Genomic DNA, 19,149 nt, shown 5'->3' with positions numbered 1-19,149 from the left:
AATTCTCAATCAAAATGTAAAGTTTTCTAATATATTCATGAGTATTTTCATGTCCAAAATGAAAAAATATTTTGTATCTCAGTTCATATAAGTTAACAAGGTATTTGATATCCACCAACAATATGATTTGCTTCATTTCTACAAAATTAAAAGAAAACAAAGAAAGAGTGAGTTATAAAGTTTTCCTTCTCCAAAGCCAAATACAGTAAGATTTTGAAGCTGGATAATTAATTAAAAGAACACCAAGTTTTGCATTGTGAGCAAAACGTAATCTAAATAGAAACCAGGATTACTATATTAACCTAAATAAAAATATTCTGAATCCCTTTTTTCTGATAGAATGCGTCCAGTGTAAGAAAATGTAAATTTAAAGCAAGAGTTATTTACACTCTCACCAGTCTATCTAAATTTTGATAAACCTCTACCCCCCTCAATTTCAAAGTACCTAATATCACAGAAGTATGACAGCCACTTATTTACAGTTTTTTTCAGCACTGTGAAAGGCACATTTATCTTTTGATGCATGTTTCTGCTAATGTCCTAAACTTGGGTTCCAACTGATCTAAGAAGTCAAGTGCCTCTTCTTCATGCTGATCACTGCAGCAGCCTACAGAGCCAGCCAAGGATCCTTTTCCTTCATAGTTATATGAAAGGAGATAATCTTCAGAGTGCTTCTGTTCTTCATCCTGTCTGCATAGGTGCACCTTCTGGATAGGAACAGAACAGATCTTATTATTTTCTTAAATTGTTATCCTAAACATATTGCAAAAAAAAAATTTCTTTTTGATTTACCTTTCATTCAATTATTTTTAATCAGAGTGTGTCCTCTAATGGATTCCTACATACAAAAAATGCACATGATTGGTCTATATCATTATGACTACAAAATATAAGTATTTATTAAAGAAATAATTTCTACTAATCATGTATGTAACAATAAAAGAGGAAGAACCTGTTTAAATAACCTGTCAAGCAACTAAAATTCACTGAACATTAAAAGACTGATTTTTACATAACTAGTTAGGCAAGTAGTGAGAGTTTTTTGATCTCCAAGAAATGCAGTGACTACATTTCTAATGCTGTACATTCATTCCTGCTCCATTGCTAAGTATGAGATTTAAATTAGCACGAAGCAAGCAGTTAGAATAAAAGCAAACAGACATCCTCAGAAAAACTCACAAAAGCTTCAGTAATTATTCTAAATTATTCAAAATGAAAAATAGCACACTGCCTATAGCTTAAGCCAAGAGAAGAAAGTAATTTACACTTATGTCTGAAATATGTCAAGGATTACTCCTTGAAAGAGCAATATTCCAAAGGAACTGCAGAGGAGCAAAGGAGAGGGAAAAAATTACATGAAACCAACACGAGAAAGCCACCCTTCTAGCACATTTACACCTCTTCCTTGAAAAGCCTGTATATATTGACCATAACCTACATTTCAAAGAAGTTCAGTTTCAGAGTACTTACTTCGCCTAAACGAGGATGTGTGAAATTATGCCACTCTGAGTAGGAGTATCTACAAGTATCCATCATAGGCTGTTGTCCTCCTTCTTTAACTGATCCCAGAGTCTGATGTCCACCTCCCTTGACTGATTCCAAAGTATGTCCTCTTCCTTTTACCATTTCAAATGTTTGCTGCTCTCCTGTTTTTACTCCATACCCTCCTTGATCACATGTACTTTGCAGAGGAATTATATTGTGATCCTAAACAAAACAAAAAGCAGTAGTGAGGACATCTTTTTTTCCCTCCTCATTTGTTTTTCCTTTTTAATTCATAAGAAGAAACAGCAATCAGAAATTGTCACAACTGAAATTTGAGAAGTCTCTATCTTGGCACTGTGATATTTTGAACAAAAGGCTATCCTTAGTACTCAGTGTTTAAAGAAAGATCAGTAAATAATCTTGGGAAGGGATACTATGACAAAAGAGAAGTGAGGATATCTGCATTTAAATATGATGTTATAGCAAAAAATGGAAGTTTTATCCCAGTAAAATGTGTATAATCCATATTCTAGCTTATAATGGCACTACATTATTCTTCATAGGCAACAAGAAATTTGCCTCTTGCCACTATAGTGATTTCTGGGTTTCCAACATGAAATATTATTTTTAAACCTATCTTCTCTTCTTGGGGAAAGACAATGTCAGGGGGTGGAGGATGACAGAAAAAAGATAAGAGTCTAAAGAGCTAAGTTCTTCTGCATGAACACAGTCCCAGACTGAACTATGTTCATGGCAGACTGAAAGATGTTTAGATGCCAAAAGCAAGAAAAATTTAATTAACAGGGACTGTTCATGAAATCGACCGCATCTGAGGTCATTTTTCAGCAGAAGGGCAGAAATTGCACCTGCAATTTCCACAGCTATCTGCTAAATATAAAAATCCTTCTCCAAGGAAAAATAATGTTTTGCCATTAACACATTTAACATAGGCAAAATAATAAATTTCCATCTAATCTCATTGTTTAAAATGACTGGAAATGCCATTAAAATGCTCACCTGAAGCTTCCAACCAAATCCTTAAAATCTGGAAGAATTACAAATAGCCAGCCTAACGACTACAAGGTACATTTAAATGTATACAGTACTACCACCTCTGCCTAAAGTAAGAATTTTCAACTTCTTGTTAAATAGCAAAGTATATCTAATGATCCCTGCATTGATTATTTCCTTTATCCTTACTTGCAAGTGGTCCTGTTCTCAAACTGCAATGCTATGGACTTGTCAATAGCAAGTTTCTGTGTTGAAGCAAACAGACAACTTACCATCACTTCTTCTCCTGGAGCTTCTGTGTTTGAAATTATTAAATTGTGATTGGCACAATCATCAGTCACCTGCCTGTGCATTACCCCAGCACCACAGCAGCCACAAATTGTGATGAGGATTACTATAGAAAAGGAAATAATACTATAAATTTTACATCACAATGGTATCTACTTACGTTAAGTAAGGAATTTTAAACGCCTAAGCATCAAGAACGGTTTAATAAAATTTAATTTCCAAAAATGCCCATATTTAAAGCTTTATATATTCACTTTGGTTTTTTTCCACACAGTATAGGGAGTAATCGCTGCATTGTTCAATTATTTCATTCTTCTAAAACATGTCTGTTTTTTCCAAAAGAAATGCAAGCATCCTTTATGAAAGCACCGTGACTTACACAGTTTCACAGTAATGAAAAATTTATTTTTCACACAGGTGAAAAATTGTCTTATGCCTACAATAAGGAGTTACATGAGATATTTTTCATATCTGAATATTGAAATGTCAAGTTATACCACAAGGAACTAATAGGCAAGTTAACTGTCCTAATACCAGAAACTTCTGCTTCACAGGAAAGGTCACCAGAACCCTGGAGGACTTCTAGGATTATGCTATAGAACAATCCTATTTAATCCCTTGTATTAATTTTTTTTCCTCTTAATAATACTACTTTTTGTTGTCAGAGACTCACCCAGTAATGACTTTGAATAACAAAATCATGATCAACTAATAGCTCTCCTAAACAAACGACTAAACCTTTCATTCAGAGAACCATCCTGTTTTCTTCACTTTTCAAATTGCTAGCTTAATAAATAAAGAAGCCCACGAGGAAGAGAACAGTTCTGCCTAACTGCCCACTGAGCAATTTGATCTCTGAACATATAAACTTCTGTGAAAATTGGCCAAGACCCACTTTCAAGCTAATTTAGCTTCTGTAGCATCAGCTGTCAGAGAGATCTGCATCAGTGATTCCAGCAGGTTGTCTCCTGATGCTGACAGATGGGAAGAAGACATCCATGACAGCACTGAGCAGAGGATATACAGGGCAAAACCTATCCACAGTAAAATAAAGGACTTAATTTATAAGTTATGCAGTCAAGAGGCAGTGAAAAAGAGGTAGGTGACGTTTCACACAGTTTCCTCTACTGTATGTTCCCACATCTGAAAATTCCACCCTCACGATATATCTCAAATTTGGGTACCTGCCCCGTTGAGAGAAAACATTGATCTAGCTAGCCTTCAAAATGTGTCCAGGTCCTAGTTATAACTACTTGAGTAAAACCAGATAGCTGAAATCCAACAGGAGCAAGAGAATTTTACTGTGACCAGAAAAAATGGGTAAGAAATAAGGGAAAAACAAACAAACCAAATTTTTGGAGATACTAGCTACTGTAACACGTCCTCTGTGGTTTTTAAGGATGTTATTGGTCAGACTATGTTTGATTTTGATTTTGCTTTTACGTATCACCCTCATCATGTCACTGGCCAACAGCAATATTACTCTTCTCAGAATCTGTTAGATTTTGGGCAGCTCCAGTAGCACATCATATATTTAAGGTTTTGGTCTGTTGTGAACTATTCAACATGTCCTTTTGTGTTTCTGCACCTCAGATAGAGGAACCCAGGATATGTGTGTGTAGACTGGGGGAAGAGATGCTGGAGAAAGGAGGTGCAGAAAGGCACCTGAAGGTCCTGGTTGGTGGAAAGTTGAACATGAGCCAGCAGTGCCCTGGCAGCCAGGAGGGCCAACCCTGTCCTGGGGGGCATCAGGCACAGCATCACCAGCTGGGCAAGGAATGGGATTGTCCAGCTCTGCTCTGCACTGGAGTGGCCTCACCTGTGTACAGTTGTGGGTACCACAATATAAGGAAGATTTTAAGCTATGAGTGAGTGTCCAAAGGAGGGCTGTGAAGATGGTGAAGAACCTTGAGAAGAAGATGTATGTGGAGCTGCTGAAGTAATTTGTTCTGTTCAGCCTGAAGAAGAAGAGACTGAGGGGAGACCTCATTGCAGCCTACAATTTCCTCAGGGGAAATAGAGGGGCAGACACTGATCTCTTCACTTTTGTCACCAGTGACAGGACTCAAGGATATGGCATTAAGCTCAATCTGGGGAGGTTTAAGTTGGATATCAGGAAAAGGTTTTTCACCCAGAGGGTGGCTGGGCACTGGAACAAGCTCTGCAGGGAAGTGGTCAGAGCACCAAACCTGACAGAGTTCAGGAATTATTTTGACAATGCTCTCAGGCACATGGTGTGATTCTTGCTGCCCTGTGCAAGGCCACTATTTGGATGCAATGATTCTGATGTGGCCCTTCCAACTCAGTATATTCAATGGCTCCATGATTATATGAGTTCTTGTAAAATCCCCTGTGAAATCCAGTGTCTCAGATACTCATGTTTTAATCCACAACACAAGAGAAATCACAAACTGGGAAACTGATTTCTAGAAACAGAAATGTTTCTAGAACTCGAAAACCTTTTTGAAGTCTTTTGGTTCAAGTGCTAAATGCATTGTTTTTTGGCCTCACTTACATGAACATACAGAACATCTCACACAAAATAGACTTAAACAGATAAACAAAAATCCACACACAGTAGCACAAGATGAGAGCAGGAAGCCTGTGATACTGATACAAATAAGGCAGGTACATTAAGTCAGTGATGACAGCTATAAAACTGCCAAAATAAAAAACATTTGAATCAAGTTTGAATCAGGTTCTCCCAGATAATTTTATAATTAAATGAATTGTACTTTGTGTTTAAATAACTGTACTTACGCAGCAATAATAATGATCCTAAGATCATTGCAAGGATGGCCCAGAGACCAAGGGTAACATTTCCACCAGTCAGCTGACGAGTTCTGCCGTCGCATTCAGTTGGAGTAACACAATCACAGAGGTTAACTCTTACGGTGTTCTCTCCTATCTTTCCTCCATTATCAATCACACTTACAGGAATTTCATAAATACCATACGGAATATCACTCTTTGGTGAAAGGTACCAAGAATTATCTGTAAAGAAAAAGACAAAACCCGATCTAGGGTCAATGATACTTGGAACTCAGTTGCGACAAATGGGACCATAGTCACAATTTTCCCTTCTGTTAAAGCTATACTGACACCATTAATTAGTTTCAAGTTAGATTAAATGTGTTGATACAAAACTACATCTTGAAAGGATTTATACTTTCAGCACCTTTTCAATGTTAGAACTGACAAAGCATACCTTACACAACCCTCTGAAAACATATGATTTGAAACTCTGAAGTTGATTTAGTTCAATACAGGAAATGACACTACTTGGGCTTACTAGTAAAGATCATCAACTAAACTGAGATTTATTAAAAAGACTTTTGGTAGTGTGATTGGCATAATTAATTATAAACTTAATTTATACCTCTTCTTCTCTTTAGTTATATTGCTGGATTCAGTGAGAATTACTATTTCCAGTGGGGAGAAAAAGTCCATATTATCTGCCTGTTTAGAGACAATGATTAATGACCATATTCTTTAAGGGGAAAACAAATAATTTGTAAAAAAATACACAAGACTGACACTGATGTACATAATGGTTGTTTTATGAAACAACATGTATCATCTAAAATGTGGTTTTCAATTTGGCTAATATAAACTTGAAATTCTTAGATGTCTTTGCTTTCAGACTTTCCTGTCTTTTGCCTTTCTTAGTTACTATCTGATGGAATGCTACAGAATCAGATCCTTTGCAGCTAACTCGTGTCACCACAGCAGCAAATGTCTGTGCTGCTCTTGTTGCCATCATCGCGCAATCATCAGGAAACCACCATCACCTATAATTTTTATACCAATAAATTTCAGGAAACAGTGGTTCCTTTGCTAATAAATTATCTACTTCTATAAAAATTATAAAAATAAAAAATATATTAAAGGAAATAGTCAGGCTTTCTTTCATCCAGCTCAGCTTTACAAAACGTGTGCTGGGTAACAGCAGTAGTAACAAAAAAACTTCCAGAACTTTGTCAGCCTATAATCAATTTTAGGTAAAGTTTCAGTTTCACAGTTTTCCACCATAATAACAGACTAGGAAAAGTTCTACTTGTCTTTGGAATACTAGCCATTTCATTCTTAAATTCCTTATGAATTATGAATCTATAGTTCCTTTTCCAGGTGTTGATGCAATGCATTACATCACGTTTTGTTCCTTCTCCTCATCTTCTTACATCATAATTTCAGACAGCAGCTGATTGCTGACCCAAGGATGCTAGGGACAGATTCTTGTTTATGTTTCACGTTTTATGTTTTAAAAGAGAGATCTTTCTCCTTGCCTTTGGGATGCCAACAGTGTCATCTTTTCCATGGGTCCCTTCCCACTAGAGGGGAACTAGAGGAGAGCTCTAGTGAGACCATCAGTGAGACCCTAAGTAGCTCCACTGACTACACCAATTCCAAACGGAGATTCATCCAATCTGTTCTTGCAGACAACCCAAGCGAGGGAGAACAAAGGCTCCTCTGGCAGCCTGCAGTTGAGTGAGGAGGAGGAAGTTTTAGCATACCATCGTGTGGAGTCAACTTCCACATGGAAGCCAGGTTCCGGTCAGTTATGCGATACACAAAGGGCGCGCTGTAAGGAGCCTCATCGTCATCCTGTGCCGTGAGGCAGATTGGTTTTCTGTCTCTGCACATGATATAGTCTGTTTGAATGATTCGTGGGAAATTCTTGTTGCCAGGCACGATGCAAACCTGGATTGTTCCAGTGCCTGTTTTACCATCTATGAGATAAAAATAACTACGTTTAGCACTTACTTCTAACATTCGCACATTAATTTCTAGTCCAAACTTTCGCAATTAAATATCATCAACTGTAGTATCCATGTTTAGAAGTAAAGTGGAAAGCAACTGATGATTTAGCCAGAGAGAGAGGGGGAGTTCTCACAGCTCTTTCTTGGCTGCTTCTCTGCTTGGCTGGTTGCAGATGCAGCAGCAGCTCCCACATCTCCATATTCTGCATGTGCAGACCGTATTCTGTTGTGCCTGTGTCTCTGTGTGGGAACACATACTACTCTAACAGAAGGATAAGAGGAGGAAGAACTCATAAGCCAGGAGTAAAGGACACTAAGACAGAGACAAAAGCATAAAGATTTCCCGCCTTTTAACTTTTGGAAGGAGAAAATAAATTACACTTTCCCTACCTTCACCTCCCCTGGGAACACAATCACTAAGGAAAGAGGGGACTTCTTTCTGTCCTCTACCCTTTAAGTCACCAAGCACTCATCAGTGTCACATACTATGTTACCAAAGTCTACATGCAAGAGGTGAATGAAATCTTCCTCCTAATTACAGTTTTTCCAATACAGAAACAGTCAATGCTTATATATACATTCCAGTGAAATTATATCAAGTCTACTTTTTAATCCTTTCTCAAGAAACAGTTGATTGCAGATTCCTATATCATGTTTACTTTATAGACAACAGAAGTTCTAAACTATTTAAATTTGTATTATTTACATTTAACTTTAATATGCAAACTTGGACCAAGATAGAAATTGTTGCTGCAAGGTCAATGACTTCTTTTCAAAAAGTCCTCTCTACTTTTTCTGTTGCCTAGATCACAGCTGCCAGGAGTTATCACTTAAAAAAGAACAGTCAAGAAATAGAAGAAATATAATCCAGAGGAAAATCTCTCAATTTAAAATTCCTAAAAGGATTGTAAATAGGGCAGAAACTTCTCAGAACACTGAGATCATGCCTGGTTTCTAAAGGCTCTCCCTGCTAAATAATATTCCCTCAGCACTTGACAGAGCTATCACAAAGACAAGACAACGGACTAGGTCGGCCACTGGTCTGAACCACCACAGTTGTCCCCACACTACATTTGCACATAACCATCTGTTGCACACCACAGAGAACGCCAACAAGAGTTAGTACTCACTTCTGTCTATTGCGAGGACTGTGACATTGCATTGACCTCGTCTCATTTCTCCTATGTCCCGGTCCAAGACCCTAACAGTTCTGACTTCACCTGACTTGTCATCTATGTTGATCCAATTGCACTGGCCAGGTGGTATCCGGTATCTGTGAAGAATAATTTGCATTGTCAGAGATCCCCAACATAGCACACATGTGCATGTACACACACACATATTTAGATACATGTATTCATATACGCTGACAGGTGTGCAGGTGCACACACGTACATACAGCCTCAACAACTTCCCCCTTCCCATATCCAACCCATGCTGTACTCAAAAAAAACCTAGTAAATAAGGCTGTTTCATACCTTATGCCCTCACTATTTCCAGTTTCTGGATCTTCTGCTACATATCTCCCAATAGCCGTCCCAATATCTTCGCATTCTTTAACGTCTAAGCGCAACAGACAGGGTTTGAACACGGGTCCCTCATCCACATCCAGGACATGCACAGTAACAGAGCAGGTGCTCTGGGAAAGTTGTTGTGAATGGGGAGCCAGCACGTAGGGTGCCTCATTGTTGACTCCAATCACCAGGACCCTTTGCTTGGCAGTTTCATAGTCCAGTCCCTGTAACAAAGGTGAGGCAATGTTTTGTTTCCCTTCAAACCAATACAAAACCTAACGTTGTTTTCACCATGCAATTACTACAGCTGAAACTGTACCACGTTTTTTTTTTACAAAAGAAGCCAGCTGTCCTCAAATAAGCCATAGAGACAGAGTAAAACGACGTGATCTTTTTTAAAAAAAAGTAAAGTTTTAAGTTAGTCAAAGAAAAGGGCCTGAAAAATACCCAAGCAAGCAGTACCATTGGAAAATTTTGGATAAATATTCTGAAAATGAGTTACTAAAAAGAACAGAAAGCAATTTAATTTAGCAGGGGATTTTCTTCTTCAATATTTAGTTAGTCATTATTTTAGCTTACATATACTTCCTTTTCACCACTACTCAATCACACTTCTTTGTAGTAGCTAGAAATCCATCTGAGAATTTAGGGAGTTGACAGTAAGTAGCTACCATTTGTTCTTCAGACATGTTCTCCAAAGTGATCTTACACCTTTAATAGAGCTAATATTATCCTAAAGTCATAATATTCTCTAGTCTACTACAGTATTACAATAAATGTAAGAAATTTCAACTGTGTTCATATACCAGGGCCCAAGTTTTAGAAAAAGTTTTAATGATTATTAGGAACAAACCATAAAAAATAATATTAATTTAAAAAAATTACTAGCATCTCTACCTCTACAGTTTACATGTTCAAATTTTAATATTAATCTTTTCTGCTCTGTAGAAGTTACCTCTTATGGCAGTTATAAAAGATAATGAAAAAGGGGATGTGCTGGAGTACAGATGCAGTGAGCCTTTTATCTCACACCTGTAAAACACTTATAACAAATAACTGACACAAATTCTTACATGTATATGCAGTCCTTCACATGCCAGAAAAGCAAACCTGAAGTCAGTACACTGCAAAATAAAACCTGGAGAGCTTTATGCTGAAATAGGAAGCTTATTAGCTCCCAGAGAGAACAAGACTGGAGAAGGTATTCAATCCTTCCCTGCTTTGCCACTCTCTCATTTCTGTTAAAAAACAGGAAGCATTCCTCAGTTATATCCTTAAGTCCAAACAACTCCAACTGTAGAACCAGGACAAAGCACCAAGCTCTTCTGAAAGGAAATACCAAATTCTTTGGATTCTGAGCACACAAAATTGAGGAACAATCTGAAGTGAGCTTTGTGTGTTATGTTTTAAAACCAAAACTTGGAAATCCATACATTTTCCCCTAGCCCTTCAATTTTTACTTACCTTAACAACACACAGTATTCCTTCATTTGTGTTTTTGTCTGTTGTAATTTCAAAGGCCTGATCATCATTTCCTCGTATAATTTCATATACTGCTCCAGAGCCAGGTGAACCAGGTTCATCAAGATCAACGACAGACACTCTCAGTATTTCTACACTCACTCGATTTTCCTCCACTCGTGTTTCATACTTGGAGTACCCAAAAAAAAAAAAAAAAATTTAATCAGAGAATTCTCTTCCATGAGGCAGGACTGAAGAACAGCCTATTTAAATAAGACTACTTCAACTTCAGGGGTCAATTTACCATGCTGCTGTAATGATTTGTTTTCATGCATTAGCATATTTTCCCCACTCCTGCATTATACCCTGCATCAAACAGTAAACCTTTCCTGACAGCACAACTGAAATCTCAGCTTCTTCATACACTCACACTATCACTGACTTGATTAATTCTGGAATTCTCATTCCAGGAAAGGCAAATTAGCAGAGTTTCCCTCAGTTACATCAGCTATAGGTTGTATTGTTATAGCTATTGATTTGCAAACAACATCATCAAGCTGAGAATTAGAAGAGGCATTGGGGTAAATTAAAAAATATATAAATAAACAACCAACAAGAACTTGAAGAAAAACCAAGGACTAAATACCTCTCTGCTCAGATGGGAAAAGATAAAAGAATTTTTTGTATATTTTTATCTTTTTAAAGAGCTGTGTTATTCTGCACAAGCTGAAGAACAGATAAGACTGAATCTCAATTAGTATTACTGATGATATTCTACATAGTGAACAGAAAGGGTAAATTACATGTATTCTTTATGAATGATGAATTATTTTTTCATACATTCCATATTACAAAATTGCCTGTGGGATTTGAGATGCGTACGTAGTTATTGAGACATACTCTTTGCCCTGAATCATACACATGGCTGGAATAAGCAAAGACCTTTATATTGACATTAGCTGGCATTAGACTCCATATTTGAGAGACTGTCCATCAGGAAATTAGAAAGGGGATGAAAATACTTTCTTTTTAACTAAACCTTTGTCATGGGTTAGTACAATTTGGTTTTTTAGTTATAAAAGAATGTAGAATAATTCTCCAGGTCAGGACCTGGGAATTGCTTTAGAAAAGACAGAGACCTATCAGAGAGTTAGATAGAATATTGACATCTATTCTGACCACTGAAATTGTTAGCTGCGACTTTGGGAAGTACCATATCAAACCCCTTGATTTCCTGTAGGTGGGTCCTTTTCCTTCTTCCTTTGGCCAGAGAGAGACAGGTCTAACATCGAGCTGGGCCTGCTGCTCCCCCCTTTTTGGGGGGGAGCTGGCCTGAGGCCTGGCCGGATTCCATCGGCTCCCGAGTGAAAGGGGTGGGGAAGGAGAGGTTGCTGTTTTGCAACAGCTACTTTCTTCAGACTTCTCTGGAGCAAGGAGACATCTCTGCTGGGCCCCTGATAAGAGCTATGGACACTATTTAGGCAGAATCCACCCCGATTTACACCGAGGGGTGGGCTGAGAAGGCATTTATGATCCTGCTTGGGTTTTTTTTTTGAGATTCCGGACTGCCTGAGCGCTCTGATCTCTGATGTTTCTGTGAGTTCTTCCTCCCTCACCAGTTCGGCCTTGAACATCTAACACCACGAGCTACAGAGAGAGCAGATTTAACTCTTTCTTAGCAACATGAAGCTTCCAGAGCTTAGCCCTTCTCTGAGAGAGTAAGGAAAGACAGAGTGAACATAAAGAACAAGATAAAGTCAGTAAAGCAAGAGTGAAAAGACTATTGGGACAGAGGGTTGAAAAGTTGGTTGTTCTATTCTTACTTGAGCCATGGAAATGAACTCTATATTTAGGTCATGCCTTTAAATCATGGGGAAGATATGCATTTGAGGAGATGATTGTTTTAATTTGTGTGTAGATTTAAGCAAAGGTGTTTGTGATGAACTAAGTAATATCCTATAAGATGCTTGAACAGAAATAAAGATGAGAAGCCCCCTGCGCCAGGGAAGAAGTGAGAAGATATCTCTGTGCCTTGAGGTGAAGAATCCTTTGCTTTAGAGTTATTCATCTTTAAAAGGTGACACCCCAGTATGCAAAAGTCTAAGACCCATCACCCATAAGCAGCTTGGGAAACTGCTCCTGGGAGGGTCACAAAGGCAGGTTTCTCCAGGCGGTTGTTTTTGTGACAGTTTAAAACCCACAAGAGAACTGTTCTAAGTTATCAGTGGGATCCATGACTCAAAAAGATACTCTTCCCCTAATGAATTAATGAAAGACTATTGTCAGATAGTGAAACCGACTGAAAATTACAGGTTTTGTCTCTTTATGTTGTTTTGTAAGAAAGTAAACAGTTTGTAAGGGGAGGGGAGGGTGTTTTTTGAAGTTTCATTCTGTTTTAGGGTTTTTTTTTTCAACTTTCTTTTTTTCTATTCTTTTAGTGTATATTAATAAACTATTTGTTAACTTTAAAGTTAAGCCTGCTTTGTTTTTCTCCTAGTCTCTCTCCCACAGAAAGAGTAAGTACCAAGACCAAAATGTAATAAACATGAAACCACTACACCCTTCTACAGATATTTTACTTATGCAGACTTACTTGTAACTGTTTAAAGGATGGTGCATTGTCATTCGTATCTTCAATTTTGATGACAACTGTTCCCGTAGTGCACAGACCAAAAGGCTGACCTGCCATATCTCTCACTTCAACTAACAAAGTGTAACTGGGTACAAGCTAAAAAGAAGAATAAAAGCATACAGAAGTTTGTCATGCACACTTTCTTAATTGCATAGTTACACACAGGAGTAGAACTAAACATTTCACTACTGTTCCATAACTCTGCTCTAAATTCAGTGCTTCCCAACAAAATGGGACAATTAGTTGTGGGGCTTTTTGCCCTATAGCTCAAAAGGAAAACCAGCAAAATAATTTTCAGTGGCTAAGCAGCACTGAGTTCAGTATCTGTTAGTAACATGCATGGTATATACTGTAACAAATAAAGCTTCTCACAACACCAGCGTTATTTTCCAGAACCTGAAGTTTTGGAAGATACAGGAGACACATTTTCATCTGCTATTTCTCTCCCCTTTGGAGCAACAGAGTATTCCCTCAGGTTGCCAGCAGGCAAAGTGTTCCAATGCATGTCTCATTTCACTGAGGATGAATGAAAACTGTGCTGCAACCAGGCTCTGTCTGGGCAATATAGGATAAGGCAATGCCTGTCATTTGGCAGGGTCTGGCACTGGAGTCAGTGCCCTTATCAGTTCCAAGGGGCTCCCCGATAGGAAGCAGCCAGCTTAAATCCCTAACCTGAGCCAGAACAGCAGAAAGCTTTTTTTTACTGTGAACAACCAAGGGGACCAGGAAAAAAGAAGTGTGGGCAGAGGGAAGGGAACACATGACAGTACAGATGGATTAGGCACAAAAACAGAAAGCTTGCAAATCAAGACAATAACTCTAGTTCTGAATGCCTGGAAGTAGCATTCAGTTTCTCTGGTGCAGGAATGAAATCTCCTGTTCTACTTCCTAAGATTATCTTTAAAAGACAGGCAGTGGACTAGTTTTTTAATCCCTCCTTCCTTCAAATAGTCACTATGAAAGCTTCCTTAGTAGTCATGGTGGTGTTCACAATCACTGCAATTTTCTCTTGCTAAAAATGCTGAGGATTAGATAGAGTGCACTTGCACATAGGCAAGTGCAAAATTTTGCAACGTGATGTTTTACGTGGATTTTCAACCATGAAACAACACAAGTATGCCATAATATAACTCCTTTTATCTTCAGAAATCATGTGCCTGTTGCAATGTTTCCTAGAATGACTGTCTTATGCTAAAATTATTATTTTTGAATTACACACACCTGTCATTTTTTTCCTAGTGTAAACTATCTTTCACATGACAGTCCATCAAACAAAAAAAAAAAAAAAAAGAAATCCTATATCTTATTATCTTGAAAGCTAGCTGATACAAACAAATTTGTGTCAAACTGATTTTAAGAAATGGTATATTACAGTTTAGGTTTCAACTATTGGAGATATTTTTGGTTAATATAGGATAACTGACTACTTCCAGAGAAACTGGTTCAACTCTTCTATGAAAAAGCAAGAAGTACTGCAAAGCGAGCTTAATCAGGAGGTAACAGTGGCTCACGGGATTCCTGAGCACAGAAAGTGCTGGTAAAATAGTAAAAAAATCCATAGGTTGAACAGCTGAGTAGTATCACGTTCTCTGCCAAGGTTAGCTAGAATATGGTAATCTATGCAGAAACTCTCTGGCCTAATTACAAGTCTCTGAAAAGCTTCAGAACAACTTTAGAGACAGTAACAGAAAAAATAAGCTGTATCTGTTGATTCCCCTGCCAGCATTTCACAGAATCATAGAAAGGCTTGGGTTGGAAGGGACTGTCAAGATTATCTAGTTCCAACCTGCCCATGTCATAGGATTTCATCTCCATGAGCTTCCACCCTCTAAATCAGTTTGCACAGGGCATTGTACAACCTGGCCCTGAACACTTCCAGGGATGGGGCATCCTCAACTTCTCTGGGTAACCTGCTCCAGTGCCTCGCTACCCCCTCAGTAAAGAATTTCTTCCGAATGTCTAACCTAAATATCTCCTCTTTTAGCTTAAAACCACCTCTCATTGTCCTATCAGTATCTGCCCATGCAAAAAGAAGCCCCTTTAAGAATTTAAAGGCTGTAATGAGTCTTCCCTAGACTGAACAACTCCAACTCTCTCAGCCTGTCTTCACAGAAGAGGTGCTCTGACTTTTGGATTTGAACTTGTTCACAATCCCTCCTCTGGACCTGCTCTAAGAGGTCCATGTCCTTCCTGCGCTGAGGAGCCCAGACCTGGACACAGCCCTGCAGGGGGGGGTCTCACAAGGGCAGAGCAGTGTTAAGCCATCTATGTGCACTAAATGACAGCTGAGAACACTCCAGGAAACATCACCTCTCTGTCCAGCTGTGGCAGTAATACAGAGATGACACCGGTGTCACCGTGTAAAGAAAACGCTGGGGTAATTGGTGGGGTTTGTGACACAATGCGGTATTTCAGCGTGGTGTGCAGAGTATAAGGCTCATCTCTGTCCTCTGCAATCACTTTTCCAACAACAACGCCTGTGAACACAATACAACAGTTTTTAGTTCCAAATAGTAACAAATTATTTGAAAAGGTATTTCTGTTTTAAACATGTGAAAAGAGCTACTTGATCATTTACTGCTGGTCTTCGCAAATTCAGCCTTTGCTGTAACATACTACTCCCCAGGAAATCCCATTGAAATGTCTTAAAAGGCGTGATCACATCTAGTCATACAGGTATGTAACAGAGCTGAGTAGTGGTGTGTTCAGTGATTTAAAAAAACTCTTACCAGGTCTGGAATTCTCAGGGACACAAAATTCAAAAAGGTCTTGCGTAAAATATGGAGCATTGTCATTGTCGTCCTCTATCCTGATTGTATGCACAAGCGGTACTTCTGGTGAATAACCATCTGGAGTGGTTGCAAAGCAAATGATCTGTAAGAAAAATCCAGTGCTTAAGCAACGTGCAGTATTATTACACTTTTAGTTCAATGGAGGAGTCAATAAAATGAAATGAAATACAGTGTGCAAAGCACATCCCTCTCAAGACCAGGCTCTTCAGGCACATGGAAGGGGACGTTACCGGTACCTTAGAGTGAAAGCAGAACAAAACCTCTGAATGCTTTCCCATCTTTCCCCCTTCCATTCCTCACACACTACAAGTACTTCAATCACTTCCTCCCTGAGCCCTCCTCCAACTCTATCTTTTTCCAAGTCTCCTGAACACTTTTTTTCCAGGTGTTTACAAGGCACCTTAGCTACCAAAATTTAGATGTATACATTTTTATTTAAAACAAAACGAGGACGAGAGCAAAACTGTTTGCCCATTATAACATAACCGAATAAAATGCAGCAATAGGTACTCAGAATTACATGTTAGAAGCTGTTTCTACTAATTGCCTTCTTACACTTCTCAGCCAGCAGAGAGAGCAGTGTACCTTGTTAACAGAACTGAACAGCTTGAGAGACTCAAAAAACACGTTGTCTAGAGTTTACCATTATTTCGGTTTTCTGCAGATCTTTTCAACCTTCCCTGAAAAATGGCAGTGATGCAAATCCAATACCTCACTATATTTATGCTGCAATTAGAGATTAAGCAGTGCAAAGCAAAACTACTCTCAAGATCTAGATGACCAGCTATTTATTTCTTTGCTACTGATTTTATCTCTTCAACACCAAGGATATTACTCAGAATAGACAGGTGATTCTAGATCTTGTTTGCTGCCATTTCCCCTGCAACCCAACTGTCAAATATATGCATGACAGATTTATAAATATAAATATAAATATAAATATAAATATAAATATAAATATAAATATAAATATAAATATAAATATAAATATAAATTTGCACAACATAGTGTACCTGAAAACTTGGATACTGTTCACGGTCTACTGCACGAGTAGCAAAGATATTTCCAGTTTCTCTTTCTATGTAAAACAAGCCCTTCGGATCTTGATCAATTCCTGGTCCACTTGCAGAGTAATAAATTGTGTAGTTCTGAGCCGTGTCTGACTGGACCTACAAGAAGACATTTTTAAGCCCAAATAAAAACAGTAATAGCATCTCAATACATTTCCCCCTTTTCATGATCATATTTAGCACAAAAACTCCTAAAACAAAAAACCAAACTTGATTTACTGTTCACAGAATAGGACAGCCTGACGTGTCTGCCTTCCTTTATAATGTGTGTACATGAGAAGGGGTGTTAATTCAAACTCATAAATATTTAGAACTATCAAACTAAAGAAATGACAGTATAAGGAAAAAAAATTTGAAACTCAATCTCACTAGAATACTTCACACACAAGGCATATTCAGATACAAACAGCTTATTTCTGAACCTGTTCAAGAGACTTTACTTTTAGTGTATTCACTGAGAATGTGGTTTGCACCAACAGAAAAAGTGAAGGAAGGAAAGAAGAAAGAAAGACCACATAGAGTGTATTTCAGAGATATGCCAATTCAGATAGCATCTGCATCTCATTACGAGCACCAAGGAGGCAACATTAGACTTATCTATTTATAAACACTCTTCTCCCAAAATACTTTCCTTATTTACTGGATGCCAGAAGTTAGGAGGGTAAGATTAGTAGAAGAATGATTGCTCTGCACAGACTCTGTTATTACACTTGTCTCTACACATCTGCTACCAGACACTCTGTAATCTAGTGAAGGCTAGATGGATCTATGATAACTTTAGCTCTTGCTTTTCTCTTTCACGCCTACTTGTTTTCTCCCAGTAACTACTTTTCTGAATAACATAGCCCATACTCAGTCTTCAAGGCTGAAGGTACACACCTCAAGCTCCAGAAAGGATGTAGACAAGCAGGCAAAATTCACTCCAGTCTGTGTTTACAAAATCCTTTTCTAAGCAATGTTTAGTGGAGGGTTGTTTGCTGTTGCTTTTCTTTTAATTACAGACACTGATTTCCAGGCCAAAGAGCTCTCTTTGATAGTATGTCTCCCTTCTTTTTTCAACTTTTGCACAATTCTATTTCACTCCAACAACTAAGAACACAATTATTTCAGGTAAAAGGTCATGAGATATACAGTAAACAGGACGGAACAAGACAGAGGCGTAAGAGCAGGAATGTCTTCCGTAGAGAATACAAGACAGCTCATCTTCTCTATCATAAAAGTCATATACAAAAGTAGCATGGGTCATAAAATTAAGGTTCATACAAAATGTACCTGCTGTATTTGCAGTGGGAAAGGTCCCAGTGAGTTCTCTATCATGACAGATGGAATAGGGCCCCACCTTCTTTTGGTTCTCTTGAGAACTGTATCTCTAGCATGCCTGGACTTCGGTGTCTGGGTCGAGAAGACAGAAAGATAGATGAGAATACATCCATATATTCTTAACTGCATATATTTTTGCTTAACTGCCATCCTGCTTTTCCATCTTTTTCCCTCCATTCCAGTCTTCCTACTGACAATTTGTTTTTCCAAGGTCTTCATTTCTGATTATATCTGTGATAATATTCCAGGCTTTTTCATTTCTTGTAATACTTTGCATGAATAAGATCTGCTTTAATTCCTCAAACATAGCCTTTAAGATTCTTGACATTCCTGATCATGCTAGTTGCTAGCATCTCCCATTTGAGAAAGGAAAACTGCTGACTAAAGCAACACAGTAATCAACAACTGCTAAATAAAATACACTCTACACCAGTATTTTGCCTGATTATTTGAATTCTAAAATTCAAGTACAAACACTTAGTATGAAGCTGTACTCTGTGAAAAACTACTTCAAATAAGTAAGATGTCTTGAAATTAGAAGCTAACCTTTTTCTCTTCTTTCACCAAGTCAACATGTATTTTCTTTTCAACTTGTTCTTGAATGTCCTTAAGTAATATGGTAAAAGTCTTTTTCTCAGCAGACAAAGAAAGAGGAGATGTTGTGTACACAGAACCATCCTCTAGAACCTTGAAGTTCCCATCACTGGAACTGATAAACTCTGCATACTGAAGGCATTCTTTCAAATCAACTGAAAAAAAAAATTCATACAATAACTCAAACAGTAAAAAACAATATCCCTCATAAAACAAACAAAC

The 19,149-nt window shown here is 38.0% G+C and overlaps 1 protein-coding gene across 1 annotated transcript; it reads right to left on the bottom strand.

The window, feature by feature from the left end:
* Positions 1 to 509: 509 nt before the first annotated feature.
* Positions 510 to 18,405, bottom strand: LOC120755972 (desmocollin-1). Its single transcript, XM_040071620.2, has 13 exons — positions 18,286 to 18,405; positions 16,957 to 17,112; positions 15,881 to 16,025; positions 15,462 to 15,628; positions 13,113 to 13,247; positions 10,523 to 10,708; positions 9,023 to 9,282; positions 8,675 to 8,817; positions 7,299 to 7,514; positions 5,545 to 5,778; positions 2,769 to 2,890; positions 1,471 to 1,707; positions 510 to 707 (listed from the first exon to the last, which is right to left on the bottom strand). Exons 1-13 carry the CDS (start codon positions 18,328 to 18,330, stop codon positions 510 to 512), a joined length of 2,244 nt encoding a protein of 747 aa, XP_039927554.2. The 5' UTR covers positions 18,331 to 18,405.
* Between the last annotated feature and the right edge of the window lie 744 nt (positions 18,406 to 19,149).

The sequence above is a fragment of the Hirundo rustica genome, chromosome 1 (genome assembly GCF_015227805.2).
Source record: "Hirundo rustica isolate bHirRus1 chromosome 1, bHirRus1.pri.v3, whole genome shotgun sequence".
Lineage (NCBI taxonomy): Eukaryota > Metazoa > Chordata > Aves > Passeriformes > Hirundinidae > Hirundo > Hirundo rustica.
Note: the sequence above shows the minus strand (reverse complement) of the source record. Positions and strands in the feature narration are given on the sequence as shown.

Coding starts and splice junctions, on each gene's coding strand:
- LOC120755972 (XM_040071620.2), bottom strand. CDS start 18,330: ATGATAGAGAACTCACTGGGACCTTTCCCACTGCAAATACAGCAG. Junction 2,891..5,544: donor AGGATCATTATTATTGCTGC/GTAAGTACAGTT, acceptor CCTTTTCTATAG/TAATCCTCATCACAATTTGT. Junction 1,708..2,768: donor CTCCAGGAGAAGAAGTGATG/GTAAGTTGTCTG, acceptor TGTTTTGTTTAG/GATCACAATATAATTCCTCT.